Below are 19,065 nucleotides of genomic sequence, written 5' to 3'. Positions count from 1 at the left end.
TTTGAAGCGAATTAGAATAATTTAAATGTTGCTCAACTAACCAGTTTCCAAATGCTGAGAACCCTGCTGCTTGCAAGAGTTGATCACAAACAAGCGATCTGGTAACCAAAAGCAATTATTTTAGTATTATATCAGGTAATAGCCCAATGTTCATTAGATGCCAAACTTCCAACTGAGAAATTACGTTTTAATACAGAGTTTAACCCAGAGTTCAGGCGTTTGTGCTCAATGCTAGGCCCCTTCTTTCCTAACACGTCAGAAAACACCAAACCTAGAACCAACACTCACAAATATGATTGCATAGCGATTTTATTTAGGGGAGATTTGAGGCAAAGAGTTATTCACAACAGCAGAAGGCCTACGACTAATATGCATCGAGTTTGGCATTCAAGAATAACACATACATTAGTTTACAAGGGTACACAAGGACACCCTTTTCAAGAGCTATATTATGAAGGCACTAAATAAAATCATTCTGGGCCATCTGTGCTCACCAAGGTATTGCTCTTCTTAATGTCTTCCAAACGCTCCAATACTGAGGTAAGAAGTGGGTCATCTGATTCCACAAACCATATTGGTGCTGAGGAGGGATACGATTCCTGGAGAAGGAAAAAAAAAAGTTACGATGAAAGTTTCACCTATTAAAAGAATTACAACAAAACAAACGCAAATGAAATGTGTTCACAAAGATGGATATACATTTAGAAGAGAAATAAATAATGCATACAAAAGGCATGGCTAACCAGAGACACCATCAGATACCTCTACAGGAAGCTCCTGCTGCCAGGCCTGTTCCGAACCCCTTATTCCCGCCCCCTTCTACAGCACCAGATTTTCTCAAGATGCAGGAGAATGGTCCGGAAACGGTGGTGGTAATTCCCTGCAATTCTGAAAAAGTTTGGTTCAAGGAGAAGCCCAGAATGATTGCAAAGACTTCAACATTGAATGTCCCCAAAATGGCGACTGGGGTCAGTGCCAGGCAACCAGAATGCAGGGCCGGCGACATACGGTCTGCCCTGCGTTCCCAGAGCAGCAGAGGGGTTAGTACAACTCATGAGCAAAGGAGAATGCAAGGTGATATGGAGCACCGTGAGGGACGGTTGGAAGGTGCGATTAGTGCGGTGCAGAAACAGTACAGGCGACGAGTGCCCCGACTCGGCCTGCTGAGGCAGACCCTTACCGGTGCGGAGGCTTTATGGCAGAGCTTCGCAAGCCGGCAGTTGTGAATAGCATTGGAGCCAGAAGGCAACCAACACCATAACAGGGAAGGACGTACCAGACGGCAAGGCACTGCCCAGGTAGCAGAGTGAATGGCTCTTTCGATCAGGCAGCATATCGACCAACGCAGGTGGGTCCTCACATTTTTCAATCGCCCTGAACTTTGGTCACAGTAGGAACAGGGCGCATAGCTCCATAAAGAATGGTTGGCATCAGGAGGGGCAGCATCTGTGAAGCAACCGGAGACAAGGGACCCATGAAGAGCAGCTGGGGGCATTCAGGTTCAGAAGCAGTTTGCCTTGGAGGGCGCGCTCACAGGCTACAGCTGGTAAAGTCCTGGAGGAGATGGGAGCAGAGGGAGCGGTTGGTTCCTTGTGGAGCAGTGGTAGGTGAAGCGCAAGTTGTGCAGTTTCGTTTAGGTCCCACTTGTCTTCACAGAACCCAAATGCTCCCTAGGTTGGCACATATGAGAACAGCTACATCATGAAAGCACCCGGCATTGTCCAGCACGGCCCAGCATTACCAAACATTGCCTGGGAAAACCGAAAGCAGTCAAGTTTGGTCGGGGAGAGGTGGTCGGGCTGAATGAGTGGCCAGTTTGGAAATCCAACGGAAGTGGAACTGGGAGAGATCTAGAACACAGTAAAGTCACTGGCTCAGGCAGTGGAAGTGAGATACTGGTTGGAGGGACCATAGCGTGCAGGGAAACACCCCCAGTAGTCTGGGTGAAGTGACTGATCTAACCCAGAGGACCGAGTGCCAGCTGGTCTATAATTTGGTGGTGTCTAAACTACACGGCAACCGGCTGAGCACCCTGGCAAAGCAAGCTACAAAGCACAAGATCCTATATCGGGAGACATCAAGGCGCTGATACAGGTGTCGGACAATGAAACGGTCACAACAGTTGACGGCAGCCCAAATACACTTCCTCTCCTCTCCCTCAATCGAAGATGGAGGATCCTCCAACCAGAAGGTCAGATCTGGTGGCAATGTTGCTCGTACTTAAAAAGGAAATCAAGGATAGCTCAGCTGACCTCTTCAAAGCCATTTCTGATATCAATAAAAAAGTCCTTGCGGTGGAGAGTGGGCACCTTGCAGAAACAGATGGAGCAGGTCCTTAATAAACAGGACACTGACGAAAATAGATCTCAGTGAAACAACATCCGCAGGATCCCGAAGTCGATCCCAGGTGTGGAACTCCAGGAATAAGTGTTGACTTTGTTCCACCGCCTACTAGACACCGCGTCGGAGCGAGAGATCATGTTGGATCATATCCACAAAGTTTACTCCACTTACCAACTAAACAGGAATCTGGCTCCTGATGTCTTGACAAGAGTTAATTTATTCCAGACTAAGGAAGAAGAGATCATGAGTGCAGCACGTTGGCAGGAACCCCGTCCGGTTCCAGTCACCCCACTGACACTGGCCCACTACCATACAAGGCCACACTGCTTAAGCATCTGCGCATGGTCACTAGCTGGCTGAAATCCAAGAATGTACAATATCAGTGGACATCCCGGTGTGGTCTGAGTTTGGAATTTCAGGGCCAACTGTATACTATCTCCAAGGAGGAGGCAGCCACTGAATTGATGGAGGGTGACTGAGAACAGTAACCGAAAGATCCAGAGACTAAACCAGACAATCCGTCTTCTACCCCCATGCCTAAACGGGAACCATGGAAGATGCCATGCCCTCATCCAAAAGGGAAGAGTCAGGGGACCCCAAAACGTAGCTCCCACCCGACTAGTGACAAATATGATCGGAAGGGATGCTGTGGTGGGTTACACGCTTCCGAATCGAAGGCAGTTAGGTTGTTCCATTTTATTAATTGTTTGGGGGCAGGCTGGATAATGTTTCTACAATTAGATCTTTTTGGATGATTCTCCAGAGGATGGATTTAATGTGGGGGGTTGGGGGGGGGGGGAGATTTGGGGCAGGAGGGGTTGCCAGAATAAAGTCCCAGTTACCCTGGGTGTGGAGTAGTGTTCGGTTAGTGGTTACCAAATCCATAAAGTTGGGGTTTAAAGTTAGCAGGGTTGGGGGCAGAGGAGTTGTTTATTTTTACAATTCATAATAGGGTTGTGATATACAAGAATTTCTCCTTTGGCCCATGAAGTCATTAAAAGGCATTCAATTCCGAGGCGTGGGATTGAAATGCATGCCTTGGTGGTCTGGAAACAGGAGACATCTGCTCCCTGGGGATGAAGCTCGTTTAAGACAAAGCATTTTCAATTATTTATTTGCATCCAGTGGCATTAAGAAAAAAGGGGGTAGGGATCTTGATAAAGACAAATGGTTTAACAAGCAATTATTGTAGAAAGACCCGGATGGACGTTATTTGGTGCTGGCAGACATATGATGGGCCAACTGGTCACTTTGATTGCGATACATATCCCGAATGAGAAACAGGACCATTTCTTAATCTGTTGGGTAAACTGGTGGGGTATTGTATGGTCAAGGTGTTGGTGGGAGGAGATTTTAATTGCATAATGGACTCGTTAGGAACGATTTCCATTCAGATGTAATTTTCCCTCCAGTTGTGAACTCCTCAACTTGTTGGTGTCGTCTGACCATCCTAGCCCGACTTTCCAGTGGAGACCAGCCTTCTGCTGTACTCCACCGGGCTTTTGATCATTTTGTTATGGGGAAACGGACATGCTCTTAAGATAGACAGTACTGGAGACTTTGTTTCCCCTAGTCTTTCACTTTGTTGCAATTCTTTAGCAACATTTTATCAGTGCACAAAGTACCTTCCAGTACAGTGCGCTTGGGTCCCCTTTTCAATTTTTAAGGCCCTAGACACAAAGGATTTTTTTCGGTGAAAGTACAAATGTGCCTTGGACAGAGCTGGTGGCAGCTGTTACTTTATATGTATTTTTAACCCTTCTCTTTGGTTCATACCGCGTTTGGCCCAGGACAGTGGTCCGTACCTAAAATGGCCATGCCACAAGGTTTTTTGTTCTGTCCTTTGGCCATCTTGTTTATTTGCCTTCCCCAGGTCGGGCAGATCCAGGCAAGTCCTCATTTGGTAATGAAGCTTTCGCTGGCTTCTGTATGCCTTGTGTGTGTGCCTACAGGATGTAGACTTGGCTATCTAGTTCGAATACACATCCTGGGTGCCAGGATGTTTGGTGTGCTGAGAATGATTGGGACCACTGTGGTCCGTGATTGGTCCACGTCTGCGATGGCTGTATGTGAGCAGATCTCTTTTTGGGTCTTCATTTTGGCGTGAAGGAGATTCTGGATAAGAAGGCATCATACACCCTTTCCCAGGTCGATCTTCTGAGTTCCCACCTAACTTTGGAAAGGAGCCAAGTAACCTGAAACCAAGAAGCAGAGCAGAGGAACCGCGGTGACCCGCTGGAAGGTTTGGCACCCTGAGCCCGCTGTCGTCCCATTGGACCCCCACCACCCCCGTTTCTGATCGAACCTAGGTCAGCAAAGGCACTTCGACCCATTGCATTTGGAGACTAAGCTCTGGGTATAAGGCACTCTCCCGCCTAATTTCAATCACCTAGCATTCCTAGGTATGAAATTAGGAGAGTATGCCTTAACACGAGCAGACGCGGTCACCATGTCGCCCAGCTGTGGTGACGAACTTCGTGGGTACCTTGCTACTGTGCCCTCATACTTGCTGCAATGGAATTGTCCTGAGCCCTTCCTCAGGAGCGGAGAAATCACCACTGTCCTGCCACAGAGTCACCCGACTGTAGTATTTGAACCTGCGACCGAAGTGGACTCGACTGCTGGAGTTTGGTCCGGAGTGCGCCAAGCGTCAGCAAGTACTTGCAACCCTTACCGGTGGCCCTGGCGCATCCTTCCATTTTTACACACGAGTGTCCCCTGAGGGCCACTCTTCTTTATGGAGGTAGCCTATGCTACCGATCTATTCCCAACTCCTGGGTCCTGTTCTGCTCTCTTGGGGAGACCCTCCTCGAATACTGGAAACATATTCTTCACTGCCTCACCCACCTTCCTGAGTCGCTACAGCCCCTGCAAGAGATCCCGTTTTGGCTCAACCACACGATCACTTGCACCAACACCGAAAGTACTTTTAAGCACAAGACTCCACTCATCTTAGGGATTAGACTGCCTCTCAGTGTTTGAATGGTGAAGGACTGCCTCAACGATATTTGGACTGTATGCTCCCTTTCTTTACAGGTTGTGGACCCTTACTGTGTACTATTCAGTTTGCCCATTGGTGACTGTACAGACTAAGTTTAATAGTATTTTTAACACAGTTGGGATCTTGAAATATCAACTTGTGAATGCCCTGCGTCTGTAGCAAGGTCGTCTGCCGTGTGAAGGTACGGAAACTACCCCTTGTTCTGTATTGCAAATTCAATTGAGAGAAAGGCAGAGCCTTCTTCACATATTTGGCAGCGCCATTAAGAAGTAATCCAGACGAGCTATAGTTGTAACAAACATGTGTTTTTATGCCCTTTGTGAGACACGTGTTTCGGCAACTTCTGTGCCTTTTAGTTTTTAAATCAGGGCTTATAGATGTATCTTTTCTGTTAATTTTGGAATTCAAGTGCTTCCCCAAATATCGGGTTAAATCCCACCTGGAAACTAACTGCAATGGAGGCACCTGGAAACTGCAATGTCTCCAAGCGGTGGCAACCTGGTTGCCGACGCTTGGAGACATTGCAGTTATTTTCCAGGTGTGATTTAACCCTTTATTTGGGCAACCACTTGAATTCCAAAATTAACAGAAAAGATTAACCAGGTTAATCACCGTAGAGACCACGGTACTCCTAGTCCATAGTTCCCTTTCCTCCATACTTATGGGACATTCCTCCATCCTGTGGGATGTGACCGGAGCACTTTGTAAAAGCATCAAAATATCGCAAACATTTTTGTCCTTCCTCTTTCTACGCAGGGTACTGCACATGGCCGTAACCCCGCCCATCTTAGCTCTACCCCGCGCATCGCACATCATTCCTTTTCTATCCCAAGGTCAGAGACCTTTAAGCAATAACAGAGGAACCTTATTAGAGGGGATGGCGGGTGGGCGTTTGGAGGAAAGGGGACTATGAACTAGGAGTAAGGTGGTCACTACGGTGAGTAACCTGGTTATACTCCTACGTCCCGTCCCCTTTCCTCCATAGTTATGGGAGATTCCCAAGCACTCCTTACAGGAACTACGGTTGGATGGAAAACCCCTTACTGAAACAGGTTCTTCAGCACAGCCTGGCCAAACTGAGCATCAGATCTGGAGCTCAAGCCAAGACAATGTTTACAAAAAGCCGATGAGGAGGCCCATGTAGCCGCTTTTGCGATTGTCTCCCAGAGGACATATTTCTGAAAGGCAACTGCAGCTGCTTTGCCCCACACCAGGTGTGCATGAATTCCTTTAGGAGGCTGCAACCCTTGTACAATGTAAGACTCCATAATGCAAGCAGCGATCCATCTGGAGATAGTCGCCTTAGAGGCCGGTCTACCTTGGGGAATTACCAAAAGGTCACCAATAATTGAGAAGACCTCCTAAATTCCGATGTTCTGTCTAGATAGAACTTAAGAGCCCTTCTAACATCCAAACAATGCAGATCCTTTCCTGCTTCTGAAGCAGTGTTCGGGAAGAAGACCGGCAGGGAGATTGACTGAGTCAGATGGAAATCAGGAAAGAAGGATTTGTCCATAGGACCACCTTATACTTGTGGAAAACCAAGAAGGGATGCTCCACCGACAAAGCTTGGAGCTCACTTACACGCCTTGCTGAAGTAACAGCAACCAAAAAAGACCTTCCACGAAAAGTGCTCAAGGTCCACCGTGGCCATTGGTTCGAATGGTTTATGGCACAACGACATAAGGACCACATTCAGATCCCACATCGGGTGCGGTTTGCAAACCGGGGGATAAAGACGCGTCAAACCCGTAAAATGTCTCTTAATCACTGGATTAGACAGAGAATAAGAGCATTGGTCCATGGATCGGTAGGGGGCTACCACCAAAAGATAAGTTCTGCATGACAGAACGTGAATGCCCGACTCTGCTAGGTGGGATACGAAGGACAGCACAGAGTCAACCGTAGCCGCCCTTGGGTCCAGCTGCTTGTCTATGCACCAATGACAGGACCTAAGCCATTTGCTTCTATACTGAGACCATCGAGGGTTTCCTGGCTGCTTGGATAATGCACGTTATCAGGAGACAGGATGAGATGTTCCTAGGACCTGAACTCAGGCACCATGCCACCAAGCTGAACGATTGTGGGGAGGGGTGCCACAGCTGTGGATCCCCCCTGGTGAAGCAGATCGGGACTCACCGGTAGCCTGATCCGTGCACACACCGACAGGTGTTGAAGTTCTGAGAACCAGAACCTGGCCGGCCACCACGGGGCTATGAGCAGAAGAGAACAGTTCACCGTGTTCTTCAGCTTGCAGATCGTCCGTTGAATCAGAGGCAGAGGCGGGAAAGCATAGGCCCTCATGTTGTGCCAAGGAATCTCGAGAGCAGCCCCCAGAGAGGAGGCTCCCAGACCACTTCTGGAGGCATACAGAGGGAGTTTGTTTGCCAACGTTGTGAAGAGGTCCACCTCCTGAGTGCCCCAACGCAGGAAAATCCATGAGCGGATCTCCGCCTTCAGTTCCCACTCGTAGCTGACCATTGTCCACCGACTGAGGGCGCCTGCCGTAACGTTCATCTGGCCCGGGATATGTACTGCTACCAGCCAGACACCATGACACACCGCCCACTCACAAATCTGGATGGACAGGTCCACAAGAGGGGGAGACTTGGTGCCCCCTTGCTTGTTGATATAATACATCGACACCACATTGTCCATGCGGATACGGACCACTTTGTTGGCAATGACCGGTCTGAATGCCTTGAGCGCTAGGAAAATCGCCAGAAGCTCCAGATGATTTATGTGAAGGAACTTGTCCTGAGGCGACCAAAGGTCCGAGACCCGAAGAAGATCCAACATCACACCCCATCCCAGAAGGGAGGAGTCCGTCATGACCGTTACCATCGGGGCTCGGTCCCGAAAACCCGCACCCACCGACAGGTTGCTGAGAGACTACCACCACTCCAGGTCTGCTCTCACGGAAGCCGGAATCAATATCAATTTGGAGTCCGGATCCACAGCCTGACGCCAAGAACTCTGAAGAGCCATCCGAGTCCGCCTCATCTTGAGACGAGCGAGAGGTAGAGCCAAAACACACAAGGCCATGAGGCCCAGAAGCCTCTGGAACCACCAGGCCGACATGCTCTCCGACTGCGCAAACATCTGACACGTGGCCAACAGATCCGCCATTCTGTCCCCGGTCAGGTAAACTCTGCAGTCGATCGTGTTCCAGCGAAAACCCAGGAAAATCAAGTCCTGAGAGACAGTCATGGAAGATTTCCACCAGTTCACCGACAGCCCGAGATGGAACAGGAGCTGGAGGAGAGACTGAAGATTGCACGCAGCTTTCAACGGGCAAGGGCTGTATAAGAACCAATCGTCCAAATACGGATACACATGGATATCCTGCAGACGAAGATAAGCTGCAAAATCTTTGTAAAGACACGCGGCGCCGAGCTGAGGCCAAAAGGAAGCACTCGGAACTAGAAATGCTCCTCTCCCACAGAGAAACGGAGGCATCTCCTGTGTGGATTCCAGATCAGTATATGCATGTACGCATCCTGAAGGTCCACCACGCTGAGCCAATCGCCCATCTGCAAAGAGGACTTTATCTGGCCAGGCGTGATCATCTTGAACTTCTCTTGGGGTAGGAAAAGATTGAACTGGGAAAGGTCTAGGATGGTGCACAGGCCAGCCTAGTTGGGTTTAGGCACCATAAACAGCCAGGAGTAGAAGCCCTCCCCTTCACTCCCCTAGGGGAACGGTTCCACTGCTCTGAGGTCCAGCAACTTCTGAATCTCGGCTCTGAGGGAGGGCTACCCCAACTGCTGGGTGGGGTAGGGTTAAGCGGAAGCCCGCCTGAGCGACTGACAAGACCCACCGGTCCTCGGTGATGGTCTGCCACGCAATGCGTCCTCCCACCGGGGTCTCTTGCGAGCGCAGAGAACCCTCATTTGGCAGGTTTTTCGGTGGTGTTACCCCCGGAACCTGAGGAGGCTTAGGAGCGGGAGAAAAACCGAGTCGGCTGCTGCCTCCGGTGGGAATTTCCCAAAGGGGTATCCACTCTGTGGGATTTTCAATCTAGAAACACCCTGAATCCAGAGGAGGACCGGGCTTGTGACAACGGTTTCTGTGTCCTAAAAGGCAGTTTCACCAGGACGGACAAGGACTTGGAGGTCTGGGTGCTATCCCTCATTTTGGTCAGCTCCACATTCGGTGAGGAATGAAAAAGCTCCTTGCCATCAAACGGCAGGTCCAAACCCTTGTCCTGCACCTCCTTGGAGAACTTGGTGGCATGTAGCCAAGCCTGCCGAGAGGTATCAACTCCAAGCCTAAGGCCCCGAGCCGAAGTGTCGACATGATGAACCACGGCCTCCAGCAGATCCTGGGCCAGGACCCTAGCATCCGACAATCCTGCCTTAAAGTCCTCCAGTTTCTCAACAGGAATTAGACCTTTCCACATCTTCATATTCGCCCCCACTAACACCAGTTCTGCGTTGGCCCATCGTAGCTGCAGGGCCGAGTTTGCAAAAATCTTCCTCCCGAGGGAGTCGAGAATCTTGTCCTCTTTCTCCAGGACCTGAGTAGCCGTCATAGAAGAGGATGCTACAGACCTGGACTCCAGCCACCACTGTGGAGGAGGGGGGCGGACAAGATGCTAAGGTCTTCCGAAGAATGCAGTCTGTAGCGCGCGTCAATTTTCTTATTGATGAACAGTCCAGAGTGTGGTTTCTCCCAGACTCTACGGACCTCGGCCAACATGTCCTTCTGCACGATCAGGCCGGTACGCACAGAAGGAGACATGTTGAACGCCCCCGAAAGCACACCCTCCTGCGGAGCGGGTGCCTCGGCACTGGGACATCCAACAGACATGCCCAGAATGATCATGAAAGGCTCTAATAGAGCGGGGCTAGTCTTCACTGTCCCGATCGCCCTGCGCGTCATCCGACAGGCACCACAACAACTTTGTCCACTGGGGACAACGGAGGCAAGGTCGGAAGGGTAGGGGGAGGCCCCACAGGCAAAGGCAGCGCCGGCGGAACCACTGCAGACGCAGGAGGAACCGACAGCGCAGGCGGGCATATCTCCCTAAACAGACCCTTGAAATACTCTCTCATGGGGTCGGAATGCATACCTTTTTGAAACTTGCCTAAAAAGGCGTCCTCCGCTGATGAATTTGGAGCGGCCGGAGGAAGCCTCTCATGAGGAGGGTAATTCCAGGGACGCAGGGGAAGAGGGTTGCCAAGAAGGCCCATCCCCAGCGGTGTCCACATAAATCAAAGGGTGCCAAACCCACAGGCAGCGAGACATTGTGCGGAAGGGGCATCCGGGCGTTCCAGTCAAACTGGACGAAACGGATGTGCACAAGGAAACCGATGTTCACCTACAGAACCAATCCCTACACCTGAGGCCGATGGCGTAGTTGTAAGGGATGCATCCAAAATGGCCGCCGTGGTCTTGGTGGGAACGGCCGCCATTTTGGTGGCACCTGAGGAGAACTGCAACACCTGTGGAAGTGAGGCAGGGGTCCCCACATGTGGGTCAGGGGTCTTCATTTTAGCCTTTACACAAGGAACCTCGGCCGTGCCGGTACTGTGCGGCCTGCGATGTTTCTGTAACATGCCAATAGCCAAACTAGCCTTCTCAGGAAAGACCTCGGCACTGCCGGTAAAGGAGGAATTGCGGTTTTAAACATCCCTCCTTGCCCCCTCAACAGTTCTGGAGTCATCGCAGGAGCGGCAACAATGAGGAACACCTTTCACCGACAAAGCCTTAACAGGCCTCTCAGAACTGTTGGTCACCTTAGCCTCTAAACGAGGGACCTCGGACCCGAGCCGAGAAGAAGCCTCTTCGCGTCAGGCCTCAAACTTCCGTTCGGTATCAACCAACCCAGCCGAGGCCTCGGTGAGCACCCCAGTAATTTTGAGGGAAGCTCCAATTAAGGAGGCCTCGGAGCGGGCTCCGGTACCCCACGACTCTGTAGAACTAGGTCTACAAACAGCCTCCATAGGAGGGGCCTCAGATTGCACTCCAGTGTCCACAGGCCCCTTACGGAGACCCTCGGAGAAAACTCCAGTACACTTTTTAGGCCCAGAGGGCACCTCCGGGCAAGCCCCGGTAATAGCTGTTGACGCTCCTCCCAGACCGGGAAGGAGTCCCCCAGCAGGGGTGCCCTAAAAAGTAAGGAACTTACCGGCATTTCTTCTTTTCGTCGATTAAGGTTTGAAAATGCATAAGAAGAGCACGCTGAAACAACACCTCCCACTGCTCTAACCAACGTTGAAGTGCCTGGACCCAAAGGGAATCGCAATAAAATCACGAGTCCCAACGGTGATCGGGAGCCAGACACTCTAAACACAGAGGATGGGGATCCGCCCTAGCGAAGTGTCACTGACAGGAAGAACAATTCGGGAAGTCTAGCTGAAAGGGCATAGACAGACTACCACGCGAACGCTAGCGAGAGCCAGAGAGAAGGAAAAAAAAAGGAAGAAACTTCCGCAGATGCTAAGTGCGTCCAGTCTCAAATGAGCGAAGAAAAGGACTGATGGGTGATGCGGAGCTAAGATGGGTGGGGTTACGGGCACGTGCAGTACTCTGCGTAGAAAGAGGCAGGACAAAACTTTTTGCAAAATTTTGATGCTTTTACAAAGTGCTCCGGTCCCGTCCCACAGGACGGAGGAATGTCCCATAAGTATGGAGGAAAGGGGACGGGACGTAGGAGTAAGATGGTTTTTGCAGGCATGGCATCAATTGACCAGTGATTCTTGGGTATTGCGAGTGGTCGTAGGCTTGCGGTTAGAATTTGTAGGCGGCCCTGCGCAAGCACGAGAGCCAACAGCAATGCACATGCCCCTACAGGAGCAACAACTGCTTTATAGCGAGTTGGACAGCCTAGTAGCCAAGGGTGCGATAGAGAAAGACGAGGGTAGACGAAGAAGGGTTCCTCAGCAACATGTTTTTAGTACACAGAGGGGAGAAAGTCAGACTTGTGATAAACTTGAAGAGTTTAAACGAGTGTGTAGTCTATCGACAATTCAAGATGGAAGGGATACACCTAAGAGACCTGCTCAGGACAGGAGATGGCTCGTCCGATTAGATCCAAAGGACGCCTATCTTACCATCCCCATAGCAGTCGATCAGAGATATCTCCGGTTCCGATGGGGGACAGAGGTCAGAGGTTCACATGTCTTCCCTTCGGCCTACCATCCGCACTGTGGCTGTTTACCAAGATTATGCACCCAGTAGCAGCGGCTATTCGAGAAAGAGGGATCAGCATCATCATAGATGTAGACGATATCCTCATCCTAGGACAGCGCGCCGCAAGCCTACGAGAGCAAGCCGCATGGGTGTGCAGTCTAGTGTCTTCCCTCTGCTTCATCGTGAACGCTGAGAAATTCGACTTGCGCCCAGTGCAAAGAATAGATTCTAGGATTTGTAGTAGATACAAAGAAGGCCTATCTAGAGCTGCCATCAGCAAAGATAAAGGCCATAAAGAAGGAACGAAGATCAGTAGTAGCGAAGAGGGTTATCTCGCTTCACAGTCTGGTTCGGATATTAGGACTGCTAGCAGCCTCCATTCAAGCCATATTTCCAGGACCCCTACACTATAGAGTACTTCAGAGGCCCAAGATCAGGCTTCTCAGGGGGGTGGGGGGGGGGGGGTCAAGGGCATCATCAATTGGTAACATTAGACCAGGAAGTGGTTACAGAACTGAACTGGTGGCTGCAAAACATGGAAGCCTGGAACGGCAGGGCCATTTTCGGGGGACATTCCAGACCTGGTAGTAGAATCAGACGCAAGCAGAGCTGGCTGGGGAGCTCGATGCAGCTCCTTAGAGACAGGAGGAAAATGGTCCAAGGAGGAGCTGCTTCTCCACATAAACTGCCTGGAACTCTTAGCAGGTTCCTTCGCAGTACGAGCATTCACCAAAGATCGAGCGAAGTGCTGCGTTCTACTCAAAATGGACAACATTTCGGCAGTCCGATATATCAACAACCTGGAAGGGACCTCCTCCAGGATGTTGGCCGAACTGGCGAAGGATTTTTGGCATCACTGTCTACATCAATAAATATCAGTGTCAGTAAATAGTTACCAGGGGCTCGGAATATGGTAGCGGACTGGAATTTGCGATATTGGGTAGACTCCAGCGACTGGAGACTGCCCTCACATCTTTGGGTGACTTCAGGAGATCTGGGGTCCCCTAGACACCGACCTGTTCGCATCCAGGCTGAACAAACAAATACCTAAGTTTTTCAACTGGAGGATAGACCCAGCAGCAGCAGGGACAGATGCATTTCTGCAGCAATGAGGGCACAGTACACTACGCCTTCCCTCCGTTCATCATGCGGACGAGAGTATTAGCAAAAGTCTGCAGGGAACAGGTGGAATTAGTGCTAGAAGTTCTGATATGGAAGTCCCAGCCGTGGTTTCCAATTTTTCACTTTTAGCAAAACCGCTCTTAGAAGTAACACTGAGCAGCACCCTAGGTTCCTTTGCCATGGAATGCTGCTCAGCAAGAGTTTTGATTTTCTAAAATCTGCATTGTGTAACTCACCTGCGCTGGGCACCCACAATTATACTACAACCTTTAACGTGGTTTTTGCATGAAAAGCAAGGCTGTGCGTTCTGTTTAACTCAAAAACAAAGGGGCCAAACAGACTGCATTTTTTTTCTTCTACATTGGGCCCAGTGGCAACACACTTCCAAATTTTTTATCCTTTTAAACTGCCATGGTTGCCCCTCCCCCCCAGGGCCAAGACCTTTTTTGCTGATTTGGGTATTTCGCCATTCAATGCCTTGTAACGTTTTCGATTTCATTAACCCCTTAAGTGCCAAGGATGAGATATCTCATCCTTGGCAACAGGGAGGTAATCCCAAGGACAAGATACCTCGCCCTTGACACTTAAAGGGTTAAGGGGTGTGGGGGCTGCAGCCATCTCTATGCAATAAGCTGATGCCATAATATTGAGACACCAAGTTACATTGTCTGTGCAACATGCAACTGAGATTTTATTGAATAGAACTAAAACAGCACCTTGCAAATGCCAGGTTGACTTGATATGAGCGGACCTTATTGCCCCAAATATTGTCATACAACGATGTAACACTCCAAATCCTGCCACATTGCTACCCCTCCCATCGGGGGAAAATCAAAAGTAATGCACAATTGTATATTAATAACAGATGAGGAAACAAAGGGACAGGTAGACTTGATGGATACTCCAAATGATAAACCTGATACACTGTAGATGGGTCGTGTTTTAAATTACCAAATGGTACTACCTCAGCAGTGTATACTATTACAACATTGAAAAACATTGTTGAGGCTTGTTGAATATCTCAGCATTCTGCCCAGGCAGCTGAAATCATTGCCTTTACCAGAGCTTGCGACTTAAGCTCCGGTCTTGTAGTTAATATCTTTACTAAGAGGCAGTACGCATTTGGAGTGGCTCACAGCTTTCGACGCTTATGGGCCGAGAGGATTTTTTTTTACTTCAAGTGGGTCAAAGATACAGCATGGAACCTTAATTTCAAATATACTGTATGCACTGACCCTGCCAAAGAAATTGTCTTTAAATGCAACGCCAATAAGGCCATTGTAAATGATATAGGGAGATGTAATGTTTAGCTGACCAAATTGCAAAGACAACTGCACAGTCCCCTGTATCACATGTGTAGATTACACACATGATGCAGGACACAAAATATTGTTTTTGATAATACCCTTGAGGCAGTTGAAACATTCAGGCTGAGGCCACTGAGCAAGAGCTACAGGATTGGAAACTACATGGGACATGTATAGATGGGCGCTGGGTGGATTCACAAGACGAACATAAATGAAGTTACCGAATAAATCTATACCCCTAATGTTGTCTCATGGTCCATCTCATGTAGGAGAGTACGGTAGGTTTAGTCTTCTATCCACAGTATGGAGTAACACCAAATAAGGGAATGCAGCAATTGCATATTGTAGAAACTGTAGGGTTTATGCTGTTCATAATATTAGTAAGGGGGAAGGTGCACCAAAAGGACATTTTAGACCTCTAGAATTATCATTTGAAGACCTGCAAATGGACTTCATTGAATTGCCTCCATGTCAAGGAAAGAAATATGCATTAGTAGTAGTATGTATTTTCAGCCAAAAGGTAGAAGAATTCCCACTAAAAGATATACTGCTTGAAGCACTGCAAAGGTCTTAGTTAAGGAACATTTACCCCGATTTGGGTTGCCACACAGTATGGAGTGATAACAGTGTGCATTTTGTTAATACCACCATGGATTTGGTATGTAAGGCATCAAGCAGAAATATCATACCATGCACCATTCACAAGCAGCTGGATTGGTGAAGAAAATCCATTCTACTTTAAAAAAAATAAACTGGCAAAAATGTGCACCAGTAGCACCCTAGGATCGGTAGATGCACTTCCATTAGCATGGTTCTCGATGAGAAATACTGTGCATTCAGGTGAGGTCCCAGGAGGATAGCTCAGTGGCAACATGCTCGTCTTGAACACGAAGCAACACAAGTTCGATCACCGGGGCCGGGCTTAGGAATGTTTTAGCTGTGTATTAATACACAGCGTTTTCTAACAGCGCCTCGATGCCTCCGGGCTATGTGAGCGCTTTAAAAATGCAAATAAACTAAAAAATAAATAAAATTAACTCCTTATGAAGTACTCATGGGGCGGCCAGCTAATGTGTGGGGTGTGCCAAATCCAAAGCGTTGAAGTACTGTACCTTACCCTTTGTTGATATACAGTAAGGAGCCGACTAAAACATTCTGTTCTTCACAAACACGTCACTGACAAATTGCCAAAACCACTGGAGGGGCCAGGACACAGTATTTAACCAGGCGACTGGATTTGCGGGAAGAACTTCCAGCTAACATCTGGGTTGCAACCCAGATGGAAGTGCCCAGCACATGTTCTGCTGACCACGGACTGCTGTGAAGTGCAGTGGCCATAAAAGCTGGATTCACACCAGGCACATGAAGCATGCACTATTACCTGCCCTTGTGGATAGTACATTGCCTTGTAAGGAGACCCAAAAGCCCCCTCCCGGTGGGGACTATGGACCTTTGCAAAAGCAGTGTACCTGAGGACATTAGTGGACCAACAGAAGAACGAAAATGCCATTTGAAACTCAGTAAGCGGAACTATAAACTGTGCAAGAGAATTTTGTTCCTGAAGAATAACGGCCAGGTGGCGAGCCCACCATCTTTTGGACCCCAAGAGGTGAGATAGAGAAGGAAAAAAAGGACACTCCATAGAATATTATTGCAGCCAGTTCCTTAGCCTTACCTATTACGTGGTTGACGAAATACAATATGCCACATCAAGAGAATACTGTTCTATCACTCCATAACAGTTAATCCAATGAGGAAAGAAATAAGTGGTATACAAACAAGAATTATTTATGTTATGTTTATTTCTATTGCACCATGTGTTATTGGAGGTTGGATATTGGTAGAATATATTCTGTATCCAGCTGTCTCCAAGACCACTATTGTCGTGCCTACTTTATTCACTGTGCAAAAATCTCAGATTATGGAGAAATACGTTTCACTGCTACATAACAAACATGAAATCATCAACAGAAGCAATTGTTATATCTGTATGAATTACCCAGCCTATGCTGGTGAACACCTACAATTGCAAGTGCTCCCACTACCATTCACCACCCCATGTTAAGCGCTGCATAGAGCTGTGGCTAGGAGAGGACCTCCTTTTGCTAGCATATATGCAACAATAGATGGCAGCAAGCATAAGTTGGCAAAAATCCCATATCAGTATCTTAATGAGAATCTTCTTAAAATGGAGGGTTGTGAGGGTGTAACTAAGCCTAATTGAGTTTTCCCATTAATGGACCCATTTCCAACGGAATGGCAGAAATGGTATTATCTTATGAACGTGTCGTCATACAGCAATCAAGCTTCTCTGCCTTCCCTTGCACCTACTCTTCATAATAGAAACAAAACTGTTTTAAGCAGTGTATGCATCTCCAGCGATGGTACAAGGGATGTGGGGTTTACCTTAACTGCAACTATACATTGCAACTGCCATCTAAAATGTTCCAAGCCCCTCTCTATATAGGGGAAATCACTATTTTATTTGAAAATACTAATGCATATTCTTGGTTACCTTCTAACTGGGCAGGGCAATGTCATATGGGGTTTGTGCTGCCTGTTATGAGATTGAAACAAAGCCATTGGTCTTCTCTCCCACAGCAAAAGTGGGATGTTGTACAGAATGATACTGGACCACAGGTAATGGAGCTATCCTTAAAACAATCGTTCCAGGGTACAGCCCTTCTGTTAATTCCAGAGATGTAGGCAGAGTGTCACGACTGCTAGGAGCCACTATAAATGAAACATCAGATGCCCTTATTAATATTACTATGGAGTTAAAAGAGGTATGCCTTGTAGCATTACAAAACAGGGCAGCACTCTGATTTTGACAGAGAAAGGAGGCAGTCACATTTTTTGAAGACAAATGCTGTTCAGTTATACCAGTCTTCCCCTTCAGTGTGGCATGCCATTGATAATCTCCCTTATCCTCTTAAATGCCAAGGACGAGGTATCTCGTCCTTGACATTACCCATCTAGTGCAAGGACAAGATAGCTCGTCCTTTTTGGCATTCCGTTGTGTGCGATTCCCTACAAAGAAGGGATTGCACACAACTGTAATCCAACCCCCAGGCTATGTGAGGAGGTGGTTCCCATCAGGTTCACGTAAGCATGCGTAATGCGGGCTGACGTGAAACTGAAAGTACATTTTATTTAAAGCATTGCTGGGCGCGGATCGGTCGCAGAGCTCTGGATCCACACCCAGCAATGCCACTAGACCACCAGGGAACTGTTTGTGACGTGGGGGATCTGCTTACAAGAAAGCTGCCATCTGCCCCCCTCCACCCATCCAAGTTTTGGGTGGGGATGGGGTCATGGGAGGTGTGGGGTGGGGCACTAGACTACCAGTATTTTTGTGCCTCGAAAGGGGTGGTGGCCCTCTTCCCCCCCCCCCATGTTCTCCCCCCACCCTATGTGGATGGGGGCACATCATGTAGCCCTCCCTGGGGGGCCTTGGAAGGGGTACATGAGATGCCCCCCATCCATGTGGGTGGGTGTGGAAAGGGGCGGAGGGGGAGAGGCCACCGGAAATATTGGGGGGCCACTAAACCACCATGGATGTTTTTAGAGGAAAGGGGGGTGCCCACAGGTGTCTTTTCAGAAATGCATAGGGTAACCCGTTTTCCACCCTAAGCCCAAATCTGTAGGTTGTACACATGAGCAAAATCTGCTTTGCCGAAAGACTTGGCATTACCAGTGGTCTAGCCTTTTCCCCTTGCGCCCGGGTAGGTGCACCCACACAAGTGAGGTACCGTTTTCGTCGTGACAGCTGTGGGAATGCGGGAAGGTACGACATTTGTTGCGTTTGCATGCTTTTCATAACGCTGACACATTTGCTGCTGCCCTTTGTCATACAACCCTTTCGGGACCCATGGCAGTTAACAGGTTAATAACTACATTTGGGTGGAAACTATGTTTGCTTATTTTTGTTCTATTAGCTATGTTTCTTCTTATAGGTTTGTGTATTAAATGTGCGCCTGCCTTGCATTAGCCTCATGCCTCAGATCACAAGTAACTTCAAGACCCACCTGAAATGCTTCTATGTAAGAGAACGTGTTTAGGGAGAGGTGTTCTATAGATATGGAAGATTAGGTTAATTGATTAAATGGGTACAGTTGGAAAATTATGTTTTTATTAGTGACTTATAAATGGTTA

General features: G+C 48.5%; 1 protein-coding gene across 2 annotated transcripts in view; it reads right to left on the bottom strand.

Moving 5' to 3' along the window:
* Positions 1-19,065, bottom strand: part of UBE2Q2 (ubiquitin conjugating enzyme E2 Q2) — a 1,419,211-nt gene that overhangs the window by 1,273,286 nt on the left and 126,860 nt on the right. For both annotated transcript variants that reach the window (XM_069624339.1, XM_069624340.1), the window contains exon 2: positions 495-599. In XM_069624339.1, the coding sequence (XP_069480440.1) occupies positions 495-599 (105 nt within the window). The remainder of the gene's footprint in view (positions 1-494; positions 600-19,065) is intronic.

This window comes from Ambystoma mexicanum, chromosome 11 (genome assembly GCF_040938575.1).
Source record: "Ambystoma mexicanum isolate Mex_15411 chromosome 11, UKY_AmexF1_1, whole genome shotgun sequence".
Lineage (NCBI taxonomy): Eukaryota > Metazoa > Chordata > Amphibia > Caudata > Ambystomatidae > Ambystoma > Ambystoma mexicanum.
This window is presented reverse-complemented; position numbering and strand designations above follow the sequence as displayed.